The sequence below is a fragment of the Labrus mixtus genome, chromosome 18 (genome assembly GCF_963584025.1).
Source record: "Labrus mixtus chromosome 18, fLabMix1.1, whole genome shotgun sequence".
Lineage (NCBI taxonomy): Eukaryota > Metazoa > Chordata > Actinopteri > Labriformes > Labridae > Labrus > Labrus mixtus.
Genome location: NC_083629.1, coordinates 17678153 through 17701549, shown reverse-complemented (window position 1 = coordinate 17701549; position 23397 = coordinate 17678153). Strand labels below are relative to the sequence as shown.

Below are 23397 nucleotides of genomic sequence, written 5' to 3'. Positions count from 1 at the left end.
TCTCTGGCTCTGAGCTACGTATGGATAATATTTATTAATAATAAATAAATAAATAAATAATAATAATAATAAATAATTTATATTTTTTATTTTAGTTACGATTTCACTTTCCGCAAATCTCATTGGTGAATTTGTTGTTTTTGTCAGCGCGTCACGAACATGGTGGTTAAGCTCCGCCCTCCGCCCGGTTGACTTGGAAACCGTTGCAGCGTTGTTGACAAAGTCGGAGGATATCGCTAGCAATCACTGCAGAGGGTAGACACACTCAGTTATCCAATTGAATGCCGGGTTTTAACTACACTTGTGTGGTGTTTGTTTGTTTGTTTGTTTGTTTGTGATGCCCACACTGTTTCTTACTGGAACTGAGTGTCAATGTTCAAATCGTAGTCGGTTAACGATGCCCTTTAGCTAACGTTAGCACTTAGCAAGCTAGTTAACCTAGCCAACATCACTGTACATGCAGTAGGTGGTTTACTGTTAGTTCTCAAAAAGGTGCTGTTACAGATCTGTTTTTGGTCCCTCTTTATGAGATTTCACAAAAAACGGGATGCCCTTGTGTTAAAATGTTTTGTTAAAAGTGCATGAAGCAGTTATCTTGTTGTTTACCACAGGTCGTTGTAACATGTTCCTACATATATTTCCTTATGCGTTATTATAATCCTTGTATTCAGAATGAAAGCCTTCCTGTCTGGATTACTCTCCTTTTACCATCAGTATGAGGGACATTACGGCGCCTGACAATGCCAGCAGGTGAGTTTCCTGCTGTCCTCACAACACACCGGTGCAAGATAATACTGTGATTCTTTACTATAGTGGAAAATAATAATAATAATAATAATAATAATAATGTTAAAAGGAGACATTTTGCAGTACAATTGAACAGAAATGTGATCAATAATGTGTACTCAAAGTATTTTATTTATTTAAAAATAGATGAAAATTAATAAACAAATGGAAAAAAAATAAAAATCTGTATGAAATAAAAAATAAAAAGCCAATTTCAATATAATACACTTTTTTTTCCCGAAATGTTTTATTGAAAAAAATACAAAACGATACTTCCAATCACAGAAATACAATTTACCTTTTTCCTTTTTTTTTTTTTTTAAACATATATGCATATGTACACACAGTCACATAAACACACATAAAAATGAAAATAACCAAAAAAAACAAAACAAAGCAAAACAAAAATACTCTGATAAGAATGTAGAAGAAAATAATTAAATTAAATCACAGAGTAGACTGTAATAAACAATGCACAACCCCCCACCCACACCTCCACTCAGCGCATCATGACCAACACAATATAATACACATTTGACTCGTTCGAAAAGGGATAGGAAGAAGCCCAGGCTTGTCAAGTCCTACCCCCATTCTTCACCATTAACAAATGCAAAATCCAATAAAATAAAATAAACGGACAATACAAAAAAAAATACTCCAATCGAGCTATTAAGAAAAACAGAACAAAAAAAAACAAACAAAAAAAAGAACAAAATGAACAGGCGCCATTAACATCTGTGAGATTTACATTCTCCTTCCTCATTTCTGTACTTATCAAAGATATATCTTTTGTACATTTTTTTAAAATTGCATTATATTCATACTTTGTTTCATTGTTTTGTCAAGACCATTCCACAAAACCACCCCGCAAATGGAAATACACATACTTTTTAAATTGGTCCGAGCATAATGCTGTTTCAAGTTTAGTTTCCCTCTAAAGTTATAACCCCCCCTCTCTGTCTTTGAACAGTTTTTGTATGTTTACAGGTAGCAGTTTATTTTTTGCTTTATACATTATTTGTGCAGTCTTAAATTCTACCAGATCCCCAAACTTTAAGGTGTGTAATTTTAAAAACAGTATATTGGTGTGTTCATAATATCCTAAATTGATTATTGAAGTCCTTTATGAAATAATGCAGAATACACTCTTTCAGTCTCACATTCTGCATATCGTCTTACCTTAATAATTAGGTGCATTAAAGTGCAAGCATTATTTTAAAGTTTTTGATCAAGATTGGGATCTTTTAATATTTTTTGGTGTATATGTGAAACATATTTCAAATACTTGAAATTGAAATGACCTGAAAACTTTGCTGAAGTACAGTATTAGAACATATTTATCCTTCACCACGGCACCACACAATGTTTTGATCGCATACTATTCACTGATCTATATGTTGCCATTAAATTTCCACTATTCCCAGTAATAGTGATACATCTTTTTTTTAGGTGAGAGTGAAGACCGGGCAAAGACCCGTGAGAGATTTAATGAAGTGTTCAAGAAATACACTGAGTCAGAGAAGAAGAAGGCTAAGAAGAAGAAGAACGCTGAAACTCAGGAGACTATTGTGGTAGGTGTTGTAACCATAGACTGTAAATATGTTGTAACGTGTAGTTCTAGCATTAATGGTGTAGAATATTAATCAAACAGCAAACGTTCAATATGTGATAACTAAGTGTTGGATTACTTGTGAGGTAATGTTTATTTTTCAATTCTTCCTTATTTTATTTTAATTCTGGTGAGATGTCGCATTAAACAGGCTGCAGAAAAATCGAGATTTTTATTTTTACATTCAACCTGTTTGACTTATTTTATCTCCTTCTTGCATGATACAATGCAGAATAACCACCTCAATTTAAAAGTGGGGATCTTTAAAGATTTTTCATGTACCAGTATATATATATTCAAAGTTCTCTGATCCAAAGGAAACTGGACTTAGTTGAAGATTCTTAGTTGAAATTCCAGTTGCCTTTGGGTCAAGTTTTGATTTATCATGACCTGACCTACACAGACATCCTAAAGTTCTCTGGTTCATTTTTTCTGTTTCTTTAGCTTGAAAATCTAAAAAAGAATCTCAACCTTGGGAAGGACACAGAAGATGATGAGGCCATTCTCCAGAACACATACCACCCTGAACAAGGCAGCCCTCGCTACACAAAGAATAAGCGCAGAGAGAAGGAAACAGAAGATAAAGTCAATATCAACAACAGTAGAAACGAAGAGGAGATTCAAACTTCGAGAAGCAAGAGAAAAAGTAAGAGGGAGCTTCCCTCCCTCCCTGTTTCTGAGGACGCTACAAGTTACATCGAGAAGGATGTGGATGTTTCCAAGTCTCAGATCCCTTTGGAGCCAGATGATGATGGAGGTGGTGAAAAGGAAACAAAGCGAAAAAGTAAGAAAGAGAAAAGCAAAGGTGCTAGAGAGGCCAAAGCAGAGAGTCAGGTGGAGGACACAGAAGATAAGCTGCTGCATGAATACCAGCAGCAGATTGCACAGGAGGAGGAGAGAACTTTAAAGAAGACAAAAAACAAGACTGAGGAAGAGAGCACCGTCTCCCAGAACGTTACGCTAAATAATGATGTTGGCAAGAAGAAAAAGAAAAAGCTGAAATCTGTTATGTCAGAGCAAGAAGTAGGGTGTGTATATTCACTTTTTATTTGTTATCTTGCTTTTAACATTTGTTTTAAGATACTGGGCTACAATTAAACATAATACTGATGCCACGATTTTCTACTCTTTGTTCTGGTAGGGATCAAGGTGAAGATGCTGACAGGGAAGCTGAAGCTGAGAATGAAACCCAAGGGGAGACCAAGGGGAAAAAGAAAAAGAAGAAGAAAAAACATGGTAACTTGAACTGAATTTCCTGTTCACCTTTTACAGAATTCATGATTAAAATGTGTGTTTTCTCTCATTCTGATTTTTAATGTTCCCTTTTCTTTAGTTGCCAAAGAAGAGAGTGAAACTGAGGCAGATGTGCCAGAGCGACCAATGTTCGATGACAGCCTCGTGCTGGGAGTAAATGTCCACAGAACAGATCGCCTCAAAACAGACCTACTGATCTCACACCCCATGGTGAAGATCCATGTTGTGGATGAAATCACTGGACAGTATGTGAAGAAAGAAGACTGGTGAGAGTGGACCAAAATCTCACCTAACAATCAGTGTTCAATTCTGTCTTTTACATTATTTCCTTGAACCTTCTGTCCTTCTTAGCTTGTACATCATATGTATTTGTGTTTTAGTTTAACCAATGCATGCTGAAATTAAATTAGAGGGTTAACTGAAAATGTACTGGTTGTCTTGTTTTTTTGTAGCCATCGGCCAGTTTCCTCGTTTTATGAGCGAGAGAACGTCGACCACATTCTGCCCATCATGACTCAACCGTTCGACTTCAAGAAGAACAAATCGGTCGTCCCTGAATGGTGTGAGCAGATCATCTTCAACGAACGCTTCGGACACTTTGTTGAACAAAATGACGACAGCCCCAGAGTCATACTGTTCTTTGAAGTGAGAGACATTTCCTTTTGGACATATGTGTAACCAATTTACAGTGTATTTGTAGGTAAATGTTTCATTTCAATGTTTTCTTAAGATACTGGACTTTATAACCATGGAAGAAGCAAGAACCAATGCTGATGTTGACAAACAGGAGGGAGGATTCAGGAAGATTGCATGGGCATTCCTTAAGGTACCTGCTCATTCAAAGAAAGTAGACCCGGCTGAGCTTGTTGTTTTTTTTTGCTTGTTCTTTAACACTCATGTCCTTTTCTTTATTTCCCCCCCGCATATTGTTTAGATGGTCGGCACAAATGGTGTGCTGAATATTGACAGTAAACTTCGCCTCCAGCTCTTCTGCCCTCCACCTCGAGCAAAGAGACAACCTAAAACAATTGAGGTGGTCGAGTGGTGGAGGAAATACCCCCGATACAAATATGCCTCCACCCTTTATGTTACGGTGAAGGGCATTAAACTCCCTGAGCGTGTAAGTCATTGTCTGCTGTATAGATGTTGTTAATCACTTCTGTGATTAGCTAATAATGTCTCACATTACTTCTTTAGATTTATAGATATGCAAATGTTTGATATGTCACATATAAGTAATATCAAGCTAAAATTTCGCTTTAGAGCATCATGTGTAAAGTAAAAGTCACGCCACAATTGGATTCAGTGATATGTCGCAGCTGATGTGGATTTTTTTTTTTGTTCTGCAGGTTGACCCGAGTATGCGATCCATGATGGCCCTGCAGGAGGAGAGGGGTAGCACCTCCTACAGTGAACTGCAGAATGAGGTCACCAAGAGAAGCCTTACACAGCCTGTAGAGAGCAAAACACCCGCCTTAAGATGGAGCAGACTGCCAGGACAGGTCGGTAGTAAGGAGTTAGGAGGTCTTCTTAATATCTTGACTGGCTTGTAGCTAAAACAAAGCACGATACAGACAAAATATGAACTATATAAATATATAAATATATAAATATGGATACTATTGGAAATAAACTTGATAAATAAATAGACTGATGAAAAAATAAACTAAATAACACAATCAAAGGATCTCTCTGTCAAGGGAGACAAAACCCACTGAGCATTTAATAGGCTGATTTCAGTTGGAAGGAAAGAGAATAGCAGTAAGTTCTACAACAAAGTAAAACATAACAACTCCCTGACTGCAACAGAAAATGTACTGGAGAGAACACGACTGGAAAAAGCCACAATACTTGCTACCTTCTTGATTTGCTGGTTGTAAAAATGACTGAGGTCTCTTCTTTGGGTACATAACACTCTGATAGGTTGAACGATCTACAGACAATTCTGCATGCACTGTTATGTGGTTAAAAAGGGTTCTCGGCATCAGAAAATTAATCAGCTACAAATAACCCTAACTGTTCACATTAGACTGTTAGTATAGTTTTTCAAACAGCCTAGAGAAAAAGTGTGAACCTTTTCCCGACTGCACACTCCTAACTGGGTCTTTCTGAAAAAGGTCTGTCGGATTCCTAACAAGCCCATGCTGTCATTCCGTGGCGGCCAGATGGGCTGCTTCACGGTGCTCTTCTCGCACGCTGGGACGATACTCGCTGCTGCTTGTGCTGACAGAGATGCTTTCCCTGTTGTAGGTAAGCAACACCTCATCAACACCCTGTAAAACTCCCCCTGCTGATGCCACTCTGGACTCATCATCTTAAATCTCCACCTAATTACCTTGCTGTTTACACAGAGTCATCCTGAGTCTGAGTCTTAAACTTACATGCATGTACATAACATTTGGAAATACTCTGGTATAATCAATAATCAAGCTACTTGATTTTTTTTTGTTCCAGTGTATGAGATTCCGTCTGGGAAAGTTTTGGCTGCCTTCAGTGGCCATCTGAAGATAGTCTATGATCTCTGCTGGTCCAGAGACGATCGAAGCCTTTTGTCTGCCTCCTCTGATGGAACTGTCAGGTGTGTTTCTGGTTGTTAGCTTAAAGAAAAGAATTAAGTTAATAAAAAAAGGGGCTGCTGGTAAATGATTTGCTGTAGTCGCAGTTTTTCTGTCCACCTCTAGGGGGAGTAATTACTCCTCAAAGTGAAAGGCATTCCAGTGACACAGCATGTTTTGAGCAACTGTCTCTGAATATGCATTATTCAACTCTTCTTGCTCTCTTACATCAGAGAGTGGAACGTGGAGAAGCTCCTGGGAACGGCCCAAAAGGTTCTCCCCCATCCATCCTTTGTATACTGTGCTCAGTACCACCCCACAGCCCAGAACCTGGTGGTGACGGGGGGCTTTGACTCTCTGGTGCGAGTGTGGAGGCTTGATGTGGATGATGTGAATGGCCAGCTGCTGCAGGAGTTTGAGGGTCACAACAGTTTCATCAACGCTGTTTGCTTTGACTCTGAAGGTAATCAATGTTGTGTCTCTGCCGCAAGTGATACAACCATATCACCTCATGATAAACTGTCCGTGGGTGTGCACCTCTCACCCAGTGTACGCTGAGATAGGCCCACAGCCAACTGCATTCCTGGTGTTAATATACTGCATTCACACATGAGAAGTGACAGATACAAAGTCATTAAAAATGTTTATTGTTTAGCATGACCTGGCTTTAATATTGACATGAAAATAACTGTTATTCTAGTCTTAAACATAAAACGTGCTTTTAGCTTTTATAAGTTGTTGAATATTTGTTGATATTGATACACAATTCAAAGTAAGAAACTGATGTTTTTAAATCATAAGCTGCACCTGTCCACTCTCAAACACCCTTTGACAAAGGTCATCGAGTAGTTTCAGTGAGTATGTGAGCATGCCTGTGTCCATTTCAGGGGATTTTTTTGTAGGGCAATTTTTTTTGCTTCTGCTATTGCCATCTGTTGTAAGGCAAATTGTGTTGCTGTGTTTATGAAGGAGCGAGGCTTGTCTTCTTTTATTATGTAAATTGAGTATATTATACTTGTGTCCTTCCAGGCTGATGTTCCCTTTGTTGTATTTTATTTTATTCAGGAAGGCGAATGTTCTCTGCAGACAACACAGGCAAAATCATTGTGTGGAAAACTTCAGTGAACGACAGCAAGCAGCATCAGCCGTGTAATCGCTGGAGTGTAGAGAAAGTACGTGAGATGATGTCTGTGAATGGTGTACCTACATGTACATATTACACAGTGTACTGCACAACTAAAGGCTCGTGCTTGGGCAAGTACAAAAGATCATTGTGAGATATTTGAAAATTGTGCATGTTTTCTCTTTGCAGAAAATTGATGAGAGTGACCTCAAGGGTATCCCTGTCAACAAGCTGCAGCTCCATCCGAACGGCCGGTGTCTGCTCATTCATGCCAAAGACAGTGTCCTCAGGATGATGGACTTGAGAATGTAAAGACGCCTTGACATAACCGTCTGCGATTAGAGTGAAACTGTTTTGTTTTTACTGTCAGTGTGGCTGCAGATTTGATGGTTTGCTTTACAGCTATTGCAGTAACCTCGTGAAAAGAAAGTCAAAACAAAACCATTTTAACACTTACAGCAGTGCCCATTAAAGTTTTTGCTGTCATAAAATTTATATTACTAGAACATACTTTTAATCTTGAACTTTTTACACAATTTTCTCCCCCTTTCAGTCTGGCTGTAAAGAAGTACACAGGAGCAACAAACTACAGAGAGAGGATCTGTAGCACTTTTACACCATGTGGAAACTTCATCTTCTCTGGCAGTGAGGATGGGATGGCATACGTCTGGAATAGTGATACAGGTGAAAAGCATGTTGTTGATTTTTCAGTCAGACAGAAACAAAGAAATCCTTTACAGTTCCGCAGAGTGGATCAAACTGTAAACTTGTTGATCATTACAGGAGATCAAGTTGCAGTCTACTCCGAGCTTTGTTACCCAAATGCTCTCCATGGAGTGTGTTTTCACCCGCATGAAAACATGGTCGCTTTCTGCGCCTTCGGTCAGAGCCAGCCTGTCCACGTGTATCTGTACGATCGAAAAGGTTTGTAAAAAAGGAAAAAGAAAAAAAAAGCCGACCGGTCGTTTCAAACCTCCTTATTTGTCATTACTCTTTTGACCTGTTGATACAAACAGCCATTGAAATACAATCCAAGCTTAGACAATGTCATGCTGTTTTTCAGTTTCCCAGATGGAGGTGCACAACATAAAAGCTGCGAGCAGATCAGCCTCGGTTGACACCAAAACCATGAGACACACACCTGACACACCAGTGTTACAGGACATGACTTCTTCTTCAGCCATGGATCAGTTTGCCCACACAGCAAGGCTTGCATTCAAAATGCAATGTATTAAGGAGACACTGGACTCAGTTCTTGTAAATAACATTCTCTTTTACTTTGACATAACATATAAGACAGACAGACATTTAAAGGGGACTATTGACTAAATCTCACCCTTTCCCCACATTTTAGGAACCAAATCCGAGGTCTTCAACTTCTGGATTCCTATACGAGCAAGGTACTGTACAGTTTGTCTTTTAGAATTGAATTGTTGATTTGAATGAGATGAATTTCTTTATCAACATGGTTTAACTTTCTATGTTTGTGTTCTGTTTGAAGGCAAAATGGGCATTACAAATACAGGAAGGAGCTTGACATCAGATTCTGGCACAGTGAGTTTTTTTTATCAGGGTTACTTTGACACCTTTATTTAGCCAGTGTTTTTTGGGCTCATAGCTGGTGATTAACCTGCCCCTTCATTCATGCCCGTGCAGAGGAAGGAGCCCCCACTAGAGAAAGTCTTAAGACTTGTAAAGTTTTTCTATTTTTGAAGATACATTTGCATTTTAGCCCATTTCCTCTGGGTCTCATTTTATCCACATTATTCAGCTGGCTGCTACTTTGTATTGTGTTAAATCTCAGCAGAAAATTACAATTAACCACTGGCCAGAAAAATTGCATAATGAGGCCTCTGAGGGTCGACATGAAATAGAAAACTAGCTATTACTTTACAGTTATTTGAAGTGGGGTGGAAAAAAACTCAAACCCAGCTTTTTCTTCACAGACGGGATTAAATGCTTCATTACCACCTCCGTCTTTCTTGTCCCCGCACTCCAAGCTGCAGCTGTCTGGATCTCTAGCCGAGCAGCTGATCCCCCAGGCAGCTCTGAGTACCCAAAATCGTGAGTACTTGTAACTTGTACTGTTCATAACACTCTCATGTGTCTTAAACTAATGAATGGCTTTAATGCTGCTCTTTGATATGCTCGGTCAAATCTTTTGCAAGATTAAAGCTACATGAGGTACATTTAGGGTAGCGTTGTGTTGCAGTCCCAAGCCTGCTCTTTATAGTTTTTTTCCTCTTATCAGGTGGTTTTAGTCCAGTTGGTCAGCGTCTCAGAGGATCCTTTAGGCTGCAGGTAAGGTTGTTGAGTGTGTCATGCATCATTATATAGACAGTGCACAGATTAGTCAACTGCTACTGGGGGTCTGCCACATAGCAAACATCTTCTAAAACTGCTTCTACAGATTAAAAATTATGTTTTTTCTTATTCAGGCCCTTCCTGACCACTTTCCTTCAGGCAGCCAAGTGGAGACGGATTCAGCCCCTGTTCAACAAGTAGTAAGTATACACTGTAGCTGTACGCACAGTCACAAGGAGCCTTCTTCCCTTCTCATATTTAATCCATCCTCCACCTTTGTGTGTCTCTTCTAGGTCGTCGCACTCTATGACTACAGAGCTAATCGTTCGGATGAACTCACCATACACCGCGGTGATGTCATCCACGTGCTCTACAAAGACAATGACAACTGGTGGTTTGGGCGTTTGGTCAATGGGCAGCAGGGATATTTTCTTGCTTCTTATGTAGCAGACCAAAGTGAGTGTAATATATTTTGGTTTAGAAACTTCAGACCAAGTAATCTGATTGGACAAGGGATGTCCCATTAGAAGGTTTCTATGTAGAGTACACAGCAGCCAGGCGTGATTCACATTCACAGCAGAACGTTTTTGTCTGGATCAAACTAGTTCAGAATCACACAGATCACCAATGAAACTGCCTACAGAGCCTTAGTTCACTGATTGCATGATAAATAGAAACATAAAAAATATATGTTCCTAAAACAAAGTAGCTGATTCCCTGTAACGTTTCAGTACACACAAAGTATCAAGAATAAAGGAAAATGTTAATGTGTTGGTGATGATTCTGAGTTGTTTTATATTGTAGGAGATATCAGCGGAGAGGTGACTCATTCCGCAGAGTCACACCAAGACCTGTCTGAGGGGACAGTGGAGAGGACAACACCAACCAGGGTAAGAAGGCAGTATTATATTTGTAACATGGGCAGGCAGGTGAAACAAGGTGTGGCTGTAATGGGTCTATTCATTTCTGGTACTCCATATCTAGGTTTTCCTTGGCTTTGGTCTGTTTAGCCTCTGTTTCTGTTCAGAATAGAGATACTTTACTTGTCTTTCTTTTGACCACCAAACACTCACTGCAGGCTTCAAAGGCTTTAAAAAGTTGTTTTTAGCTGTAAAAAACTTAAAATCACACAAACAAAAAAATCTAACCTTTGAACAAACTGTATATTGCTGTTTTTTGGCCATGCATGTAGCAGGGAGCTTAGCATTTCAATATCAGCTGCTCGCACGATACATCACTTTGGCAATTACTCAAATATATATATATACTGTATATATACTGTATATATACAACTAATACATAATCCTCCACTAATGTTAATGGATTAACATTTCACACAGACATTCATGGTGCCCAGAGGGTAAAGACCCCTGACTTTTCTTGTAATGAGATTAATTTTTGGAACTTCGACTGAAATGCCTTGACAACTATTAGTTTCCCAATTAAAGAACAACATATCTTCCTTGGGAGGAATTTACATTCCTGACTTTGTTTATCCGTTTAGTGTTTTGGTTAATGACCAAAGACCTGCAAAACTTTAGATATTTTCATTTAATTTGGCAGATTTTAGCATGCTAAGATGGTATCAATGCTAAACATTTTACGTAGTTCATCCTCAGAGTGCTATGTTTTTTTCAGTTGTGAACGTGTCGGTATGCTGAGTTAGCATCAAGTATAAGCACTTCTGTTCCCTAAGTACAGTCTTACAGAGCATTTTTTCAATCCCATTACTTTTACCCAAAATCTGCAAATACTTTTAGGATTTGCATGTCATGTGCCTTCTTATGACCGCCTGAGCTACAGTGAGATTCTACTGCTGAAAACATTCTCATGACATTGAAAGGAACCATACAGTAAAACATGTTTATGTAATATTCCAAACTGTTGTCATTGTATGAAAAGTAAACTACAGAGCTGTGCTGGAGGCATTTAACATAAGTATAGAAAAACTATGACAAAGTATAAAAGCCACTATCAGCCTGAAGTGAGTGAGACACTTTTAAAGGGTTAACATTTGAATGTATTCTCTTTTTAAAAAGAAAGTATTCTTAGTGTGGTGTTAAGGTACTTGTATGGTTCGGTGTCTTCTTCTGTCATCCTATTTTTCTATACTCTTTCTATTCTTCTTCCTTGCTTTTCAAGGTATCTGCTGCAATTAGTTCTTCTGGTGAACTTAGATTTCTTTCTGAGCCGACACTATCAGACACAGAGCCTGAGCTGGCTGATGCCAGGTAAGTGGTTTTTTGCTTTGCTGGAAATTTTTGTATCTACTTTCACAGGGTCACAGTGCCTGCATGAGGCTCAAAGTATCTCTTTTTGTTAAACAAATATTGGACAATGCAACACCATGACATATTTGATGTAATGTTTAAATAATAATGAATACCTTTTCTGGGCTTTGATGCGTCCATAGAACTAGAAGGAAAAAGAAGGTGAAAAAGCCAGGAGTTCCCGCAGCTTCATCCCAAACCACATTTTCCAATGCAGATGCTTCAGAATTGACAAGCACACGGAGGAGAGGCCGATTGACTGACAGACCTCTCCCCAAGAGACTGACAGGTCAGGCTAATGGGGCCTTTGAGTCTGATACATAAAGTCATGGACACATGATTGTTTTACCCTGACTGCTTTCATTTTTATTCAAAATACATTTTTATACGGCAATAAACTGTACAGGTCTATTGAATCTTTGTCTTTTTATATATCCAAACCGTCCATATATTTATATCATGTAATTTACTTTGTATGGATTGAATGATGAAATGTTAAATATGCTTTTTAAAAATCTGTTTTACTTATCTATTGTTGTTACCATAAATGTCTTTATTTTAACAGATGATAAGGTTTTCACAATTTCAATTATATCCTAGTTATACGTTCCTAGCCTGTACGAGATTAATTACGTTTGTATATTTCTTTTTTTAGCAAATAAAAAATACAAATGATAAATATTCTGTTTTGTTAATTTATTTGTTGATTATTAATTATAATGTACGTGAAATCACATTTTTAACATTAGGTATTTAAACAAGCATTTCTATGCCTGTTGTGATAATTTGTGCATAAGTGTTTTATTTTTTATATTTTATTAGTTTATTTGAATCAGGGACAGTGTGAGAAGAGAAGAGATGCTTAGTACCAGATTTGAAGTGTATCTGCAAAACAATGCAGAGTCTGGGAATTAATAGTAATTTGCTTATTTTAATTTAGTCTAAAAGTGTATGTGCGGTGAAGTTGAAGATTCAAACCCAAACCAACAGATGACCGCTAATTTAAAGCGCTAAGAAGAAACTCGCTGAAACCACGATGGCTCGCTCCGACGCCACTGTTATATTTGTGCGTTCCGGGTTGCCGTCGAAACATGACTTCGTGAAGAGACCACGCTGTTCATTCAGGTGAATGGTTTCTATGATTAGTATAAACACAACTAAACTATATTGAATGTGTTGCCAATAGGCAAACCTTCCCCTTTCAGATAGGATTTGCATTTTAGGATAAAGTTATTTCATAGTAGCCTATTTGGCTTGAAACTAGGAATTATTTAAGAATACATTTCAGGTTTTTTGTGTAGAAATGGGTATCCTCTTAAAATATAGTTTGTATAGGAAAATAAGCTTGTGTATAAATAAGCCTATTTCTCTCATGTTGAATGTGGTAGGCATAGCAGGCGTCACATCAACATGAAATCCTAGTCATGTGATGTGAAAAACTAAGATTATTAACAGAACAAAAGGCACATTAAGTTTATCATCTGAACTGGAATGTACTGTGAACTACAGTGGCTGGTTATATTCACCCCTCTTATTCAGCCCGAGTGCAATTTGTAAAGTAAGTACCAACTCAAAACTGGTAATACACTGCTTTATATAGTTTAAGTCAGATCCCTCTACAAACACAGCTTTTAAACATTTCATAAATACATAACAATACTGTTATGTTAAAATATGTTTCCATCGATGCAAGTAGAAGATATTACAATATCTGCAACAACAAATATGTATAATTTAAAATGTTAAAAAGCAATTAATGATACAAAAACTTTATAAAACATTAAGATCTTGTTTTGTTCAGTATAGCACACTTCCACACGTGGCTGAGGGCTTCATTCAATAAGGAGAGGAGTGCTTTCGTCTCTATGTTGACTGTCTTCTGGGATGCTTGAATGCAAACACAAAAGTCATTGTTACACCCAGTACGTCTTCTGAAAACTTAAAAAAATAAGCCTCAATAGATTTCTACTAAGTAAACAGATGAAATACAGATATGAGGCATCGTAATGAATATCATAAAGATGATTAAGTTGATTTAAGGTGGATTGTTACCTTTGTTGTTGTGGGGGTTTACAGATATAATGCACAGCGAGGAGGAAGGCCTGAGGACAAAGAAGTCACTGAGTAACGTGTGTAATGGTTAAGAAACTGCAATCACACGCTTGTTTCGTTATCAGTCTTAATGTTGGTTTTACATCTAAATGCAATTTCCACGCTGGGAAATTGCATTTCTACAGTCCTTAATAAATGCTATGCCAAGTAAAGCAACAACTTTTACAGTCCTTTGCGGTCTCTGCTACACTGTGAACATTTAACAAGCCTGGAATCCAGCACTATGACCATAGTCTCCAGCAAATAGGATACTTACAGCCAGCAACGCCAAGCCTCCTTGGACTGCAGCTGCCCATTCAAAGCACAGATATTGTGTGATCAGTCCACCAACGACTGGGCCGTAAAACATCCTTTGACAAAAACAAATCAAATCATTAGAAATAAAACTGCAGTAAATAAAAGCCAAGTAGTGTTTTTTATATCCACCGTGTATTTAAGTTAGTTTATTTTACTAGTCTACTGGATATTAAAACTCTAGGAACTTTAGGCTAATTTTATGAAAATATTGCCTCTGGGAGCGGCCAACTTTCAGGGCTTCTGGTTGAGCCATCTGCTATTTAAACCATTAGGATTTCTGGGCAATCATTTCCCTTCAATGTGTGCTCATCATTTCTTATTGTCCAACTAGTAAACCAAGACATGACAGCTGAGTTGGATCTTAGATATGACGTCTCAGTCCAGATTTCTGCTTTACTTTTGTTCAGATATTTGTTAAAAGTTATCCATCAAAAGTTAAATCTCAATCAAAGAACAGCCGATGGGTTCTGGGATTGTATTACGGCCTATGCCTTTCCATCTCTTTAACTCTAACACACAGACTGTTTTTCCTGCATGCAATCAAAACCCACAGAATCCAGAAATGTTCAGACAGGATTTTTACCTTCAAAATACACGATATCTGGACTGGGTTATTTGCTGAGGTTGACAAAAAAGCGATACAGCAAAGTACTGCGATATATTTACAAATTTTCCCACCACTCACATAGATACTTTAAATAATTAAAAATGTCCTCTACATTTTTTCCCCCTGTAATCAGAACATATACTGTAGATGTCGCTCCTTGAGTTTATAGCTGCCACAAGCCAGAGAGAGAGAGAGAGGGCAGTGGTGGTTAAGTGAATTAAAGTGAAACAGGCGAGTGTTAAGAAAGTGGTAACTGAAACAAAATACGATGTTATATGATTGTTTCATACTGGTTACACTCTAAAGAACAGCTTTGCACAAACGTGAAAGAAGAAGCGAGACTTTGTTTGTGTGCAGCTTCTCTTCATCTACATGCTATGTGGTAACACTCAGTCGACCACAAGGCAGACAAAACGTTCAAATTCACAGGTCGACACAGCAGCTCAAGTAACGTTAGTGTCTGTTAAAGACTGACACAGGAGGGGAGAGACACATGTCACCTGATCACTACATTTTCATTGAGTCTAAACCTCCGGTGTATACCATGAGCTCTGCATTACTGCACAATGACTGACACCCAGAAGTAGTCCCAAACGCAGCAACATGAGGAAATCTGAAAGTACAGACGGTGGCTAGAGTCTGTGAAGATACAGACAAGGCCACACACTGGATTATGAGTGATAGTCAAGACTCTCTGGGAAATCCTCCCCATGCCTTTTGTTACTGTTAACAGTATTTTTAGGAGTTGTTCACTGCGCTCAGTTACTTTTTCCGTATTATTTTTCAGTAAATTACTGCAAAGTATCGCAATACGTTTCACATCACGAGGTCCTTGCCGAACCCAGCCCTCGTATTTGCAGAGACAGAGAGATACTCTGACTCAAGTGTGATGAAAAAGGATGAATAATACATGTGAAGAAACTCTTGATCGCTAAAATTTCCTCCCTTTGACCAACTTTATAATCTCTGCTGCTAGCACAACACTGTCATTGTTTGTTATACTGTGTCACGTAACCTGAAACTATTAGAATTTTTTTGAGCTGATTGACTTTGGTATCGGATTGGTGCTTTGACTTGCATACTCGCCGATCCCCCAACAACCCATTTTTGGCAGAATCTGCGACCAATACTGATCCTACACACCAATGGGTGACACTACTCTCACAGCAATTTGATACCAGAACTCTACCAACATTTCAAAAAGTATCCATCACATACAGATTCAATGTCCTTCATATGCAGAAATGGTTCATAGAAGTCGAGATACCAGTGAAAGACTGTAGGACTTACCCCAAAGACCAAACTGCAGCAAACAGCCCCGACACCATCCCGAGAGTGCTTAGTCCCTCATCAAATCCATGATCACTACAGAGCAGAGAATAAATGAGTGTGGAGAATTTGTTTCACGTAATGTATTTTGAAGCAACCACAGGTCACGACTGTAGAACAACGTGTGAAGCCACTCACTAAGCATGTGTGATGATCTCAGGAAACGTTGGGATTGCAGTCATACCCAGAGAAAACCCAATTACCCCAAGCATGAGGATCATCAACCACAGCTTACTAAACAAACACACACAGAAACACACAAGTTAATACAGTTGAGCAGTAGGAATTTATTCTGTAAATCTTAACCCCAGAGGAAACACACTGCGTATTGAGTGTGGTTATAATCAGAACTTTCAATCCTGCTTTTTGTGTAAATCAGAAATGATGCCAAAATCACACTAAAGAAACATCTAATCCAAACCCTCCTTTCCCCCACCTAGACAACTGCAGTTCATTTATGTTCTCGCCTTAACAATGTAGCAGATGTCCAAGTAAGCAACAAATCACTCTAGTCCTGACTGCATTCACAGGCTCCCCATTCGAGACAGAATTCAATTTCACAGTCTTTGATTCCCTTTAATCCCTACTTGGTCTCCCTCTGCAATTTGTTTCATAACTATTTACCCATTTTTACATTGATCTGAGGAGCCTCCAAATAAGACAAATCTGTTAAAAGTTTGACAAACTACTTTTGAACCAAAGGAGGATCACACTATATTTAAAACGGTGAAGAGTTGGTTCTCTTTCTTTCTGTCGTTTTTTGCATTTTCTATCTTTATGCTGGTCTGTTAAACATTATTTTTTAAGCCCCATGTAACTCAGATTTGGAGAGGCGCTATAGAAATAAAGTTTCTTTATTATTATTTTATCTTTATTTCTAGTATTGGCAGTTGTACAATCCTCTTCATCACAAAGCGGTTGTATCAATGTTGAAGCACACAGAACATGTCATTACACAAACTATTTTAGAGGTCTCACATCTTTAATTTACCTTTAGTAATTTAAAAGTAAACATTTAGCAGTAACACTTTTTACTTTTCTAGCATGTTTAGTTAACATGTGTAGATAGTTGGATTGCTTTCCTGCTCTTAGACATAGATTGTATAAAACATGGACGTAGACTCAGCGACGTCACCCATTGGTTTCTGAAGTGGACTTTTGCAGCCCATAGAAGGCAGTCGCCATATTGGAAATGCTGTGTCAAAATAACTATCAGTCAACTTAGTAACAGAGCTGAGACGGGCCTTAAGCCTCCTGACAAACAGCCACAACGCACCCGCCCCTCAGTAAGTTCAGCCACGCCCCTTATTATGAATAACTCTCAGCCTTAAGATCGTCATAACCGATAAGTTACCACAAAAAAAATAAAAAGAACAAAATAAAGAAATGGGATATTCAGGTTTTTTTTTTGCACTTCCACATTGGCTTTATTTTTCAACACACTATATATAAATGTCAGGCTCAATTTGATTGTCATTACTGTGAGAATTTTAAAACTTGGCTGCTCTTCTCGTCAAACTCTCTGTAAGAAAACAACAGTCCTTTGTGCTAAATGTCTGGCCTGACCCAATACGTCTTCTATACTTTCCATACTTGCCTTTTGATGTTAAGGAGAGGAAGAGGACCGAGTAGACAGAAGCCAGTTGCTGTGGCAACACCTCCGATTACCATGAACCAACTTCTGGTGGCCTGAGAAACATCAACAAGAAATCAGGGTTAAGCTTGTAATGTCAAATGACAAAGAATAAAAGTAATATGCACTTGTGCTTCTATACTCACAGGATATTTATCCGTAAAATATCCCAACAGTGGAGAAGCCAGACAGTATGGTAAAGACAAACCAAGCATGATGAGTCCCACGTAGCCAGGGGAGAGACCAAACTAATGAAAAAGAAAGAAATTGTCTTCAAATTTGCAGGCTAAGACTTTTTTATCCTGCTGTAAGTTTGATCAGAAGAAAGAAATATACCTCCTCCATAGCAAACAGGGACAATGTGGCATCCAAGAAGCCCAAACCTGCGCTAAGAGTGAATATCACATAGCAGATCAGGACTATTTTCACATGGCAGAGGAGCCGAAAGAACGAATCCTGCGAGGGATCTGCTTCTGCAAGAATCAAAACAGCTCACACTTACAACGCAATTGAAAACAGATAACGTGACAACAAATGGGCGAAGAATATTACGCTGATGTTGGTACCAATGGTTGGCAGGACGTAAATGTTGAAAGGGACCATGATGAATAGGAAACATCCAAGAAGCATAAAAGGGACTTCATATCCAAATGATTGGTAGAACCACCCTCCAACCGGTGGCCCCAGAATAAGACCAAGTCCTGTGAACATCTCCAAACTACCCTAAAGAGAGAATATTTCAGCACATTAAAAACATTCACAGAAATAGTGCAGGATAAACACAAGCAAGCAGAGTGAAGCATTTTTTGAATGCTTAGGTACTTTTGCTACTCACTGTATGCCAAAAGCTATTTATTATTTCACATGCTGCTGGGAGAAATGGGAGATACAAAACAACTCACGCTACAATGCTTTCTTGTTCTTCTCGTGATTCTAAATAACAAGTCAGTCACACCAGGGTCGTCTACACTCACCAAAACAGTCGCCACATTGTTCGGGAATATTTTTGCTGTCATGGCAAAAGTGGAAGTCATTGCAGCGGCAAAGCCCACAGCGTCGATGGACCTCACTACAAAGCACAGTGTTATGAAAGCAGTCCCTGCGGGAACCCTGTCGAGCAATCTGCAAGAAAAGGAAGGAAAATGAATCCGTTAATGTCAAAACGGGAAGTAGAACGACTGAAACCAAATCAGAGTGACTACGTGGGCTGATAGTTTGGTCTTAAGCTGTCCGACTGAAGACAATTCAACTAGGGTTTAAAGTAAATCACAAATTTGAGGTTACCTGTATTCAAATGAAATGGAGACTGACAAAGTCCTAATTTCCAATTCTTTGCTGTATGTAAGGTTCTGAAATGCAGTGACCTTACTGTCATACAATTTACTTAAAAACTATTTCCACAATCAGATTACGCCAGAGTTTATCTATACACCTCCCCTGGGCCATTTTTTCAGATAATAAGACCCTCCATTGTCTGCGTCCATCTTTCCCACCCTGTCTGTTGCCCCTCAGCATCGCAGCAATGCCACTGAGCTTGCAAGCAAATGTTCTGCTTAATGCGAGCAAGCTAGCTTTAGCTTACCTAACCAAACGAAAGTCTGCCCATTAACAATGTTCAAAAGCAGCTTAAGCTAGCCTTCAGCCAGCTAGAATCAGAATCAGGTTTTATTGCCAAGCACACTTACACATACAAGGAATTTGACTTGGTGTATTGGTGCTAAACAATTCACAAGGAAATAAAGCAGAGCTAGCAACAACTTAAATAATACAGTATAAGAAGCTATTACAATATATAAAATAGAATTTTAAAATGTAAAATATAAAAAATAAGTTACTGGCCAATTTTATTGTAAGCTAGGACAGTGGTCCCACAGTACAACCTGGAACACGGCGGTATACCTCAGTATTAATGATAATTGAAAGTCTTGCTTCTTGACTCTAGTTTTCTCCCAAAATCAGTGACACTGGCAAGATGGCTTTCATTAGTTCACCTTCTGTGCTTTGTGTTAGTCTGTGTTGGGCTTGTCCCAGGTAGTTTGTTAATGTTAGACGGTGATACTGTTAGGTATACGGTTAATGGAGCAAAAGATCAGCAAGACACTCAGCAGCTCAAATGGATGTCAAATGAATACTGTGGATTTTCCTGTCAAAATCGCCCTGCCTCCTGCACATAGCTATCACTTCACAAGTTTACAGCACGTTCACACACAAAAGGGATTAATACGAGTACAGCTTCACATAGGAGGCTATCTTCAAATAGAATGCATGAAGCAACAAGGCCCAAAATGAAAACGCTGAGAGAGCTTCAACATTTGTTCGGTAAATGTTTGAGGTTTCTAGAGACAATGACTCATGTAGTTTGACATCAGTATTAGTGCTGCTTCTAAAGCTCTGTGAAACTTGCTCATATATGCTATGGGCTCATCTCTACATGAGACTTTTCTGTTCTAATATCATGATAATTGACATGGCACACAGGACAAACACTTACCCAAAGAGGATGGTGCAGAACGATGACACAAACAGCCCCGTAACAAGCATGAACTTTGCGCCAATTTGGACAATCTGATACAACAACAACAAAGAGAGATCGAATGAATGCATCATCCGGTCAGCATATCCCACTGAGAATATCACAATGAGATTCAAAATAACGCAACATACTTACATAGTTTCCCAGTATCAATGATCCAATTAAATTGCTAACAGCATAGCAGCCAAATATAAGACCAACAATTGTCTGGCTGGCTCCCTTCTTTACTGCCTGTGTGGAAATATTCAGGCAATACATTTATTATTTCATACAAGAGCTTAAAAAAAAAAAGGATATTTCAGGAAAACACAAAATGGTCAATAAATGGTAAAAACAACGAGATAATAGCTTATAAAAGTGAATTCAGCTAGTTCTTTGAAACAATGCCTCATTGATCTGGTCATATGTAATATTATTTATTACTGCCTAACCTCAGCTTTGTAGTTACGTCACATGACGGTAGCCTACCTTAGCGGAGACCTTTTGACCAATGAGAATAACAGAGCAAGTCATTCACTGCTTTAAGGCTTTCTGATGTCAAGCACATGATGGCTCATTCATTTCACTGAGAAACCCGAAGGAGCAATACGTAGCTCTGACACAAAGAGTTGAATTGGGTACTGCAGTCCAACTTCAAAGCAGTGGAGCAAGCTGTCTTACCCCTCCCTCTCCTCGCTGGTGTCAATGCGCACCCAGGTTGCCACTGAAGCTTCAGTGTTTAGCCCAAATTCTACAACGGTCTGTAAGCCTCTCTGCATTTTTCAAAAGCATCTCCAATTTTTATCAGCGTTTTACCAAGTTTCTGGTCGTGGAGCTTATTAGTAAAAATGCAGAGGCTTTTTTTAGGTCGGGTAGAATCAGTAAGGTCTGCCATGATAACTGGTCTCATATCTGGCAAACTGAGGGGTGTCCTCAATGGGCATGTGGGGGTGCCTTAAAACCGGCCTACCTTCTCTGGTAAAAAAAATTAATAAATTAAGACCACTCCGCACCGGAATCTAAACTTAGAAGGATGACATACTGGCTGCTGCATTGTTGTCAGAGAAGCCAGCACAGAGCATTCCTGATGATATAGTAAGGTCATTTAATGATTTCATTCAGTAGATACCTTACATAATGCTCCTTTAAAAGAAATGAATGATTTCTCCATGCTTGATAAACTTTACAAGAGTGACATTTCGCCCTACTTTCACGGTCTTCTCATAACCAACATCAATAAAGACCTTTTTGTGCTAGTTGCCGCTACATTCATCTTCACATAAGTATGACTTAGGTAATTACTCATTGGAAACAACCAATGTACTGTACTTATATAGTGCATTTCTAGTATTATTGGATTACTTGACACACCAATTATTGACAGTAAAGTTGATAGCAGTTATAAGCAGCTGTATTCAAAACAACAACAAACAAACCCAACTAGTTTAAACATTGCATGTCTATCGTTTATCTACATATGAGTCTATTTGTTAGCAGCTATATCAGAGCTTCGTTGTGAAAAGTCCATAAATACTGCAGTATTGCTGATCATATCTTTTAAATCAAATTGCAGCAGTAGCTCATCTTATCTCTTCTACAGTGTCCCTGCCCCTACTGTTAGATGTTACACACCACTTCTGTCATCTGCATTTGTCTGCAGCCTTTAGTAACAGAAATGAAGTCAAAACCACATTAGACAAGAAGGCATTTAAATGTGAATGAATTCAGTTGCACCAGAAGATAAAGAACTATATTTACAGCAAAATGAACTTTTCTGGAAATCGTTAAAATGAATGCCGAAAAAAAAGACATTCAACATCAGTCATACAGAACATTTTGCACTGATTGAACTTATTATAGTCAATGTATGTCTGCTTTTAGCAGTTCTGTAGATTACACATTCTGTAGGGTGCACATAAGCCTAATGTGATCCTATTAATCCTCAGTTATAGAAGCACATTTATAATCCATTTATAATTTCGACTTTTGAGTTGCCTGTTTGGGAAAAATCCCCTTGACTTATTGGACCATATGACTTCCTGGAAAGGGCAGCAGAAATACATGACCAAAAAATATTAATAGATAGATAAAAAATGAATAGAATGTATTGAGGGATTATTAGTTGTTGTCAGTGCATTTTTGTAAAATAAATAAACTGTTATCACATGGTAATTTTACAACCTGTCAATACAAAGATGTAATTATTACCCTGTATATAATCTGTGAAGAATGAGTTAATGATTTATTAACAATTCAAACCAGCCTGTGTAACACATTCTTAACAGTGTGGTGACAATTGGGAGTTACAGGATGCTGCTTTAGTTCATTTAGTTTACTTTAATGACTTTTCTCTCCCACTCTGTAGCAGAGGAGATCTTTTTTTAAAGAAGGCTTAATTTCCCTGTAGTCCTTTTGTGTGATGGTAAAAAAAAAATACTCCAAAAATGGCATTAAATAACAAATGCTAAAACCTGTACGCAGCAACACAAGTATAAGAATATTGGAGTCAAAATGTATACTTTCATCTCAATTTCACAGCAATATCTATTCTTACTTTTAAACATTGTACACAAAGCTTGTCATGTGCTTCTTGAAAATGTAGCAAAGTCTTTGAGTGTGTTGGATTAAGCACGGACGTTTCTTTTAATCACTTATGAATCCAACCACCTATTAAAAAGAGAAATAAGTCCTCCTTTAAAGCTCCGTGGTTCAGCTTTTATAAAGCCAGACGTTCAAATGTAATACTTTTTCTTTTTTTTTTAAGGTGCACCAAGTGGTCCCCAAACCTCTTAATTCCAGTACCTTGGCATGTGATTTTTAATCTGTGATGTGGTATTAATTGAGCTTACCTCATTGGGGAAAAATGGTCCTAATATCGAGTAGCAGATCATTGAACTAAAGTTGACAGATGCCATTGATAATAAGGTGAGGATCTGCTGTTTTGTCATCCTCGGTGGGGGATCTGTTGATTCAACTGAAGCGACATTATCTGGTATAAAAAAAAGG

The 23397-nt window shown here is 38.3% G+C and overlaps 2 protein-coding genes across 4 annotated transcripts in view; one reads left to right on the top strand and one right to left on the bottom strand.

Annotated features, from left to right (window-relative positions):
• Positions 1 to 623: 623 nt before the first annotated feature.
• Positions 624 to 23397, top strand: part of ahi1 (Abelson helper integration site 1) — a 26188-nt gene continuing 3414 nt past the window's right edge. Inside the window, exons 1-26 of one of the 3 annotated variants that reach the window (XR_009676499.1) lie at positions 624 to 750; positions 2236 to 2357; positions 2840 to 3423; positions 3537 to 3631; positions 3729 to 3915; positions 4102 to 4294; positions 4380 to 4475; positions 4584 to 4769; positions 4999 to 5151; positions 5767 to 5899; positions 6104 to 6227; positions 6438 to 6667; positions 7270 to 7376; positions 7517 to 7635; positions 7881 to 8011; positions 8111 to 8251; positions 8391 to 8584; positions 8682 to 8727; positions 8829 to 8881; positions 9274 to 9391; positions 9579 to 9628; positions 9766 to 9831; positions 9925 to 10087; positions 10436 to 10521; positions 11774 to 11862; positions 12045 to 12322. Coding sequence is in view for 2 of the 3 variants with exons in the window: in XM_061063588.1 (XP_060919571.1) it covers positions 741 to 750; positions 2236 to 2357; positions 2840 to 3423; positions 3537 to 3631; positions 3729 to 3915; positions 4102 to 4294; positions 4380 to 4475; positions 4584 to 4769; positions 4999 to 5151; positions 5767 to 5899; positions 6104 to 6227; positions 6438 to 6667; positions 7270 to 7376; positions 7517 to 7635; positions 7881 to 8011; positions 8111 to 8251; positions 8391 to 8584; positions 8682 to 8727; positions 8829 to 8881; positions 9274 to 9391; positions 9579 to 9628; positions 9766 to 9831; positions 9925 to 10087; positions 10436 to 10521; positions 11774 to 11862; positions 12045 to 12225 (3657 nt within the window). In the remaining variant the exon portion in view is untranslated. Of the gene's footprint in view, positions 751 to 2235; positions 2358 to 2839; positions 3424 to 3536; positions 3632 to 3728; positions 3916 to 4101; positions 4295 to 4379; positions 4476 to 4583; positions 4770 to 4998; positions 5152 to 5766; positions 5900 to 6103; positions 6228 to 6437; positions 6668 to 7269; positions 7377 to 7516; positions 7636 to 7880; positions 8012 to 8110; positions 8252 to 8390; positions 8585 to 8681; positions 8728 to 8828; positions 8882 to 9273; positions 9392 to 9578; positions 9629 to 9765; positions 9832 to 9924; positions 10088 to 10435; positions 10522 to 11773; positions 11863 to 12044; positions 12583 to 23397 lie in introns of those variants that run through there. The other 2 variants (XM_061063588.1, XM_061063589.1) reach the window with 2 other exon arrangements.
• The window catches only part of slc18b1 (solute carrier family 18 member B1), a 10373-nt gene continuing 454 nt past the window's right edge, over positions 13479 to 23397 (bottom strand). The window contains exons 2-14 of the mRNA XM_061063590.1: positions 23241 to 23380; positions 20548 to 20643; positions 20371 to 20444; positions 18854 to 19001; positions 18446 to 18602; positions 18216 to 18352; positions 18026 to 18127; positions 17840 to 17935; positions 16385 to 16476; positions 16208 to 16282; positions 14270 to 14363; positions 13954 to 14003; positions 13479 to 13788 (exon numbers count right to left, since the gene is read on the bottom strand). Of these exons, the coding sequence (XP_060919573.1) occupies positions 13734 to 13788; positions 13954 to 14003; positions 14270 to 14363; positions 16208 to 16282; positions 16385 to 16476; positions 17840 to 17935; positions 18026 to 18127; positions 18216 to 18352; positions 18446 to 18602; positions 18854 to 19001; positions 20371 to 20444; positions 20548 to 20643; positions 23241 to 23380 (1316 nt within the window). The 3' untranslated portion in view covers positions 13479 to 13733. The remainder of the gene's footprint in view (positions 13789 to 13953; positions 14004 to 14269; positions 14364 to 16207; positions 16283 to 16384; positions 16477 to 17839; positions 17936 to 18025; positions 18128 to 18215; positions 18353 to 18445; positions 18603 to 18853; positions 19002 to 20370; positions 20445 to 20547; positions 20644 to 23240; positions 23381 to 23397) is intronic.